Source organism: Herpailurus yagouaroundi, unplaced genomic scaffold (assembly GCF_014898765.1).
Source record: "Herpailurus yagouaroundi ecotype Mexico unplaced genomic scaffold, PumYag 220, whole genome shotgun sequence".
Classification (NCBI taxonomy): Eukaryota; Metazoa; Chordata; class Mammalia; order Carnivora; family Felidae; genus Herpailurus; species Herpailurus yagouaroundi.
Window position 1 is genome coordinate 7,485,788 of NW_024412451.1, and position 8,148 is coordinate 7,493,935.

At 44.4% G+C, this 8,148-nt stretch overlaps 1 protein-coding gene across 1 annotated transcript; it reads left to right on the forward strand.

The window, feature by feature from the left end:
- Positions 1-664: 664 nt before the first annotated feature.
- On the forward strand, positions 665-5,718 carry LOC121018968 (vomeronasal type-1 receptor 4-like). The gene is made up of 2 exons (XM_040458112.1): positions 665-843; positions 2,749-5,718. Exon 2 carries the CDS (start codon positions 4,714-4,716, stop codon positions 5,704-5,706), a length of 993 nt encoding a protein of 330 aa, XP_040314046.1. The 5' UTR covers positions 665-843; positions 2,749-4,713; the 3' UTR covers positions 5,707-5,718.
- The last annotated feature ends 2,430 nt before the right edge of the window (positions 5,719-8,148 follow it).

An 8,148-nucleotide genomic window follows, 5' to 3' on the forward strand; every position in this document is an offset into this window, starting at 1 on the left:
TTTGGTCTCAGATGCGACTTCCTTCCCCGGCCCCCCACTTCTGAGGTACTGCGGCTTTGACTCATTGGAGGGTCTCACCGAGCAATGGCCGATCGCCAGCCCGCCCCAGAAAAAGTTCACGAGATAGTGTAGCAGCAGCATTTCAGGGATTATGGAAAATCACAGCACACATCTGGCACCAGGCTTCACCCTTAATGACCTTGTTCAGCACCAGCGAATGCGACCATTGTCTGGGGTCTGCTGGGCCCAGGTGGCCTCACAGCCTCTACCAAGTGTCCTTCCAGCAGTGGAACCGCTTCTCCCTGTGTGGCCCAAGAACCTCCCGGGCCCCACTCTGCTCCTGGGGATTTGCCCTTCCCACCAGAGCACCACCAGGTATCGGGGACGCCAGGAATTGGGGACGCCTGTGAGACACACACACTCATTGCCAGTCCCTTAGTTGTCTGACATCAGTATTTCCTGCTCCTTCCCTGTGAGCCCCTCTCTGCCATCAGGGATCGTGAAAAGTAAGAGCCCCTCCTAAAGCAGACAACAGTCTCTTTGGAGATACTCACAAACTTGTAATTGGATTTGGTAATGAGTCCTGGGAGAAAGTTTTTCAGAAGTATTGTCAGCTACCGAAGGCTGTGCTGTCATTGCCACCACGTGTGAAAGGATAATTGCAGTTCTGACGGGAGGGGAGGTCACAGATCACAAAGCCTTATCTCTGGTCTGGCTGCCTCCCTCCCTCACACGGACTGGCTGCTGTGTGACCTTCACGCTGCGCCCCCATCCTTCAACGTGACGAGTCCAGTGAGTTCTTCCTATGTCAGACTGAGAGGCAGCGCCTGTAAGGAAGGACGTGTACAGAGTAAGTGTTCGTGTCTCGAAAGGGATCCTGAGGGTCGGGACAGACCAGGGGAAGAGCTGAAGAGGGAGGTGGAGCAGTTCCTTGGGTGTGAGCTGAGAGTTTTCAGTGTCAGTAGAGGTGTGCTTACAATGCCTTATGCTTATAATACAGAGAAGGGTAGAGCAGAAAAAGTTTTCTAATCTCTTACAGAGATCGTGTAGATGAATCTGTTTTTAGAATTTTTTAAAAATACGTTTATTTCTTTATTTTGAGAGAGATAGAGATAGCAGAATGGGGTAGGGGCAGAGAGAGAGGGAGAGAGAATCCCTATCAGGCTCTGCACTGTCCATGGGGATCCCAACATGGGGCTCAAACTCACAAAACCATGACATCATACCAGAGCAGGAACCAAGAGTCAGTTGGGGCAAAGTTCACTGTAATTATGGGACCAGACAAGAGGTCCCTAGGGCATGTGAATCTTGGCTCATTCTCTCTGGTTTAATAATATTCTAATATGAATCCCACTCTCAGAACTAATATTCTAATGATTTTTAACTTACATGACACACACAATTCCATATTGTTAGAACCATTTTACGTGTGTCTTGTATTTTACTGTCTTTTACAATCTTGCCTTAGTGCTAATAGTTTCACTCAATGCACATTTTGTTAAATACCTCAGCATTTAAAACATAATCATCAATAACTGTTTCATCTTATAGTAGGATTTTATAAACCATTGATTAGAGAACAAGGTACTATGATGTAATATTGTGTGTGGAAGCCATGACTTTTGTTCTTACTGTGACAGGAAATGACGCTTTCTACTGCCAAAGTATTGTTAGCAAATACTGCATTTATTAAATCTAATGTGGACACAGGGATGTCTCCTGCAGGATTAGCCTGTAATTCATGCCTCTGAACTTTATTATGATACTAAAACTTTATTTACATATGTTATTCACCTAAATAAAATATCCTTAATGAAAAATGTATGCTTTTTACACCAAACATATAAAATAAAATATAGTATGAAATAAGATGGAAAAGTATAAATGCAAAATTAAATATGCATCTGGATTATTTGAAGGCACAGCTGACGTGCATTGTTAGTGGAGTACAGAGGTTCAGACACTGTCTTCGCTCCAACGTGCCAGGTTCCAGTCTCCACTCGGCCCCTAACCAATGTGTGAACTTAGATTGCTTACCCTGTGTGCCTAGCTTGTCTTTATCTCTGCCATGGAAATAATGTTCGTGCCTCCATCATGCCTTTAGGAAAAGAAAAAAGATTCCATACGTATGGTAGTAGGCAGTGATTCATGCATTTTAAGTGGTATTTAAAGGTTATTTTTTGGGGGCGCCTGGGTGGCTCAGTCGGTTAAGCGGCCGACTTCGGCTCAGGTCATGATCTCGTGGTCCGTGAGTTGGAGCCCCGCGTCGGGCTCTGTGCTGACAGCTCAGCCGGGAGCCTGTTTCAGATTCTGTGTCTCCCTCTCTCTGACCCTCCCCTGCTCATGCTCTGTCTCTCCCTGTCTCAAAAATAATAAAACGTTAAAAAAAAAATAAAGGTTATTTTTTCCACTGTGGGAGGCACCTTGACACAGTCAAACTGAAGTAAATATGTTTCCCAGAGATAATGTGTCTCAACTGATATGATACATGCAGTCAAAAAGACATGTTCCAGTGCAGGATACTCGGATTCTGAAGACCAGTATTACTCACTGGGATCTGTCAGAATGGACTCCAGGATTTGGCAATGAGAACAGTTTCCTCTTCATTGATGATGGTTGGAATCCTTGGCATTTTCTCACTTCTTTACCATCGTCTCTTCCTCTTCTACAGGGAATCCAGGTTGAGAGCCTGAGATGTGATTTTTAGGCACCTGATTATACTTGCTTCTTGGTCATTTCCTTTTACAGGTGTCCCCAAGACATTGGCAGCCATTAGTTGAAACATTCTTCGATGCATTTCTGAGTGCACATCTGTTTTCTGTCCTGACAACGCTGGCAGAGTGTGTTCATTGGCACCAGCTGCCTCTTTGCCCCGAGACCTCTAGGTGGGTGGAGATTAGCTAAAACCTCCCCAGGATATTGGGGTTTCCATTGTCCTTTGCGGACCCTGTATGTGCTGGTAAATATCGTTACTCCTATGGCAAATATAGCAAGAAGGAACAAATATTTAGGATGCTGCTCTCCTGAATATTTTTAAACCAAATCTCAGACTCATTATAAGCACCATTATTATTCTGTGATGTTTCATCGTTGACCTCCAATCTGGACCTTTTGGTCCATAAGTTTTCTTTCTGTACGGACTCATTGAGCAAGCCAAACACATGCACAGAATCTTCTCAGCTCCCTGAAATTTTATTTTGATGGTTTGTATTTTAAAAACTAGAAGATCTACACGTTTTAATGATGCAACTCACTGGTATTTCATAAGTGACCACACTGGTGTATGCAATTCCAAGATGAAGAAACAGGTGGTTGTCAGAATTCCGGGTATCTTCTTGTGTTCTCTCTAAGTCACTGTCCCCACAGGTATAGTTTTCTTGGCTATATTTGTAGGATTGTGATGTTTGGGAATAGGTTGATAACTCTCCAAGATTTGAAAGATTAGATCACTTTTCCCATTTTGTACTTGATATACATGGAGTCATACTGCCTGAATGTGTAATGATGACTTATTTCTCATGCCATATGACTTTTGAAAATTGATTTGTATTCTTGCGTAGTCTTGTTAGCATTTTAGATCTGCTGTAGAAGACTCCATGGTGTGACTATGAAAACATTCACCGATGGCTGGTCCTGTTAATGGGAAGTAGGTATTCCTGAGTTTGGACTACTATGAGTACCGAGTAGTGCTGGTATATAATTCTGTAACCAGTCTTTTAGGGATACCAGACAAACTTTGTTGAGTATATTCATAGCTGTATATTTGTTGGGACATAGTATATCCAAGACAGCTAAAGTTTATACTACCACACAGTTTCCAAATTTTCATGTTTGCCAGTAGTTTCAAGATTCTTGGTTGATCCACAAGTTTGCAAAGACTTGTTGTTTCTCTCATTCTCCTTTTATTCTTTTTTTTAACGTTTGTTTATTTTAGTTATCTCTGTACCCAATGTTGTGTCTGAACTCACAACCCTGAGATCAAGAGTCTCATGGTCTTCCACCTGAGCCAACAAGGCACCCCTGTCCTCCTTGTTTTAGATTTTTATGTCGTGTTTGATGGCACCAGGCGGTAGTGTCATATTTGAAATTATGTGACTACTATAGACATAGAACATTTTTACACCTGTATTATCTATTGCGTAACCTCTTATTTCAAGTTTCTGTTGGAATGGTTTGTCCATTGTTTATTCTATTGTGTGGTCTTCAGGAATTCTTTCTGCTGGTTACAAATTGTGTGTGTGTGGTGGGGATGTTTGGATGAGAACCACCCATTCATGTAATACAAAGTCATTTTACTGGCATGGTTAATGTGCTCTGTGCTGTTCAAGAAATATTTTCGTGTTCTAAGGTATAGACATTTTTTTTTCCTTTTTCAGGATGAATCCATTGTACCTTTAAGATTTATGTAAGCAATCCAGTCAGACTTAATTCGTTTCAGGAAGTGATAGTGATCAAGTTTTCCTTTTTCCAATATAACTTGCACATTTCAGGTTGTTCTGAAAATGTTGCCTTGTGCTTTCTTTCCATTTGCTCTCACCTGTCATTGCTTCTCCAGGATAACAGCACTTCATCCTTACTGCGGACTTTTCAGTTAAATATACTGCAAATATCTCCATCTCTTCCAATCACAGGAAGTCATGGCAATCAAATGGGAGCACTCAATTCATGTTATTTGTGGTGTAAAAAACCTTCAGTGAGGCTTTGCCCGGAGAAATGATTGTTGTTCATAATATAAAGGAAAACATGTATGACAGATTAGCTTCAGGGCATTTGACAGTAGGAATAATCTTCTTGTCACAGACGACAGTTGGAATTGTGGGCAATTTCGTTCTTCTTTATCATTACGTGTCCCTTTACCACACTGAACGCAGGCTGAGGTTCACCCGTTTGATTCTCATGCACTTGACTATAGCCAACTCCTTGGTCATTCTCTCTGAAGGAGCCCCCCAGACCTTGGCAGCTTTGGGATTGAAATCTTTTTTCACTACATTTGCATGCAAACTTTTTTTGTACGTTCAGAGAGTGGGCAGGGGGTTGTCCATTAGCAGCACCTGCCTCTTGAGTGTCTTCCAGACCATCACGATCAGCCCGATGAACTCCTGTTGGAAGGATCTTAAAGTCAAACCCCCAAAATATGTGGGCTTCTCCATTTTCCTCTGCTGGAATCATTACACATTTATAAATTTAGTGTTTCCTCTGTATGTGTTATATATGCCTAGCCAATGGAGCACCAAAAACATCACACAGGAAGGAGATTTGGGGTACTGTTTTACTATCCATCAGGAGGCAGTGACAGTCCTACTCTATGCAGTGTTGATAGTAGTCCCTGAGGTTTTATTTTCTGTTCTCATGATCTGGGCCAGTGGCTCCATGGTCTTCCTCCTGCACAGGCACAAGCAGCGGGTCCAGCACATTCACAGCACTAATGTCTCCCCCAGATCCTCTGCTGAGTCCAGAGCCACTCAGAGCATCCTTGTCCTGGTGAGCACCTTTGTGTCTTTCCACTCCCTCTCCTCCATCTTTCATGTTAGTGTTGCTTATACTGATAATCCCAGTTTGTGGCTGGTGAACACCACTGTGGTGATCTCTGTGTGTTTTCCAACTGTCTGCCCCTTTTTCATTATGAGCCGAGACTATACTCTCCCCAGATGCTGCTTTTCCTGGATACAAAACACAAAATCCTGTAGTGTTACTGGGGATATATAAAGTATGTTTGTGCACAATGTCGTTTTTTTTTTTTTTCCAACGTTTATTTATTTTTGGGACAGAGAGAGACAGAGCATGAACGGGGGAGAGGCAGAGAGAGAGGGAGACACAGAATCTGAAACAGGCTCCAGGCTCTGAGCTGTCAGCACAGAGCCCAGAGTGGGGCTCAAACCTACAAACCGTGAGATCATGACCTGAGCCAAAGTCGGACGCTCAACTGACAGAGCCACCCAGGCGCCCCCGTAATCATTTTTTTTCTTTTTTTTTTTTTAAATTTTTTTTTCAACGTTTATTTATTTTTGGGACAGAGAGAGACATAGCATGAACGGGGGAGGGGCAGAGAGAGAGGAAGACACAGAATTGGAAACAGGCTCCAGGCTCTGAGCCATCAGCCCAGAGCCTGACGCGGGGCTTGAACTCACGGACCGCAAGATCGTGACCTGGCTGAAGTCAGACGCTTAACCGATTGTGCCACCCAGGCGCCCCCAATGTCGTTTTATATTCACTGCATTTGCTGAAAAACTCCATAGAATACTTAAAAAAATTTTTTTTAATGTTTCATTTATTTTTGAGAGAGAAAGAGCATGTGAGTGGGGAAGGGGCAGAGAGAGAGAGACAGAATCCAAAGCAGGCTCCAGGCTCTGAGCTGTCAGCACAGAGCCCTATGTGGGCTCAAACTCATGAACCACGAGATCATGACCTGAGCTGAAGTTGGACGCTTTACTGACTGAGCCCCCAGGTGCCCCAAAGTCCATAGAAATTCTAAGAAGGAACCAGAGGAGTTTCTAAGGTGGACACTGATGCACGCCGACCTTTCATCAAATGGTTGAGTATGGGACATATGTGGACAAAGTGGCCATGAATGAAGCAGTTTTGTTTCATTGTGGTGCCTGGTATCCTGAAGATGGCAGTTTAATCAGTGCTGCTTAATGGAAAAAGCGGATTTGGTCTTGACTCCGGAGTGAGATGGAGTGGTTACCCAGGAGTGTACGCACGGGCATATCAGTCGGAGTGAGTACAATCGAGTAATGGGATCCTGGGATTTAGGACTTCAGCCTATCAATTCAGGGGGAAACAGGTTGGTTCATAATATTCAGCCCTCAAGACCCCCAAATGCATATCCTCACTGACAAAATACATTCACCCCTCCTCCCCGTTCCAGTAGCTCCAAAGTGTAAACTTATTTTGGAAGCAACTCTAAGTCCCAAATCTCATCTAAATATCACCTAAGTAGTGTGATTAAGACTTGAGATAGGATTCATCCTGTGAAAAACCTGTCTTCACCTATCAACCTATGAATGCATACACATTCCCTGCTTCCTGAATACAGTGGTGGGATGGGAGAGTATAGACAAGCATAGAGAAACTGGAAAGAAGAAATGTCACCTGTCCCCAGTAAGTAAAAAATCTAGGAGGGAAAATTCCCTTAGATTTCAAAGCCCAAGGGTGATGTTCTTTGTCTGGAAGTGTCCTCCGGGCCTAGCGGGATGGTGTCCCTGCCATGCAGCCCCCCTAGAATGCCATTGTCCAGGGGGAGTCCTGTAAGATGAATGATCCTTAATACTCCGCCCCTCCCCTCCCCCCGGATCTCCTGCTGTGTAAGGTGTTCCCTTCCCAGGCGTCCAGGTGTCCCTCCTCCTCTACCTCGGAATGTTCCATGTCATTACCTGTACTTCCGCTCTCTTGCGGCCATCCCATAGTTTACTCAGATGTTTTGCCTGGAAGAACCAGGCACAAGAGGGCCGGTATCCTATACAAATTGGGCCAGAAATGCATTTGACTCACAAGTGCAGATGGTGAGATCCACGTTTGTCACCGTTGGAGAGACAGGTGACAGATGAGCAAGGGCAGGAAGTTAGAATGATCCATGAGGAATGGGTTGGAGTTGGAGACATCGGCCTGAAGTCATGTTGACTGTATGGACACCAGTCGCCCCCCACACACGTTTCTACCTATGTGCACACGAGCGGTTCAGCACACACACGTACGTTTTCTTGGTGTTTGAGCTGAGAGGGCGTGAACACAGTGACACCCAGGAGCAGTGAGCATGCCTTGGTCCGTGACACGGTTCCCCCACGGCAGCAGCCAGGGGCTGCCTGGAGAGACGGTGCAGCCTGGACTAGGACAGGACGTGTATGAAATCAGCCTGCAGAGCTGCGGTGCCGTAAGTCAGCACATGCGAAACAACTCGGTTTCTAAAAATGGGCTATGTCAGAGGGACACGGGAGTCACCCGAAAGAGCTCCTCATGGTCAAACTGGAACACTTTCACTTCATTTTATTATTATACTTTAAAATGTTTATTTATTTTGAGAGAGAGAACACATGGGAGCGGGGGAGGGGCAGAGAAAGAGGGAGAAAGACACAATCCCACGCAGGCTCTGTCCTTTCACTGTAGAGATCCATGAAGTGCTCAATCTCATGAACAGTGAGATCATGACCT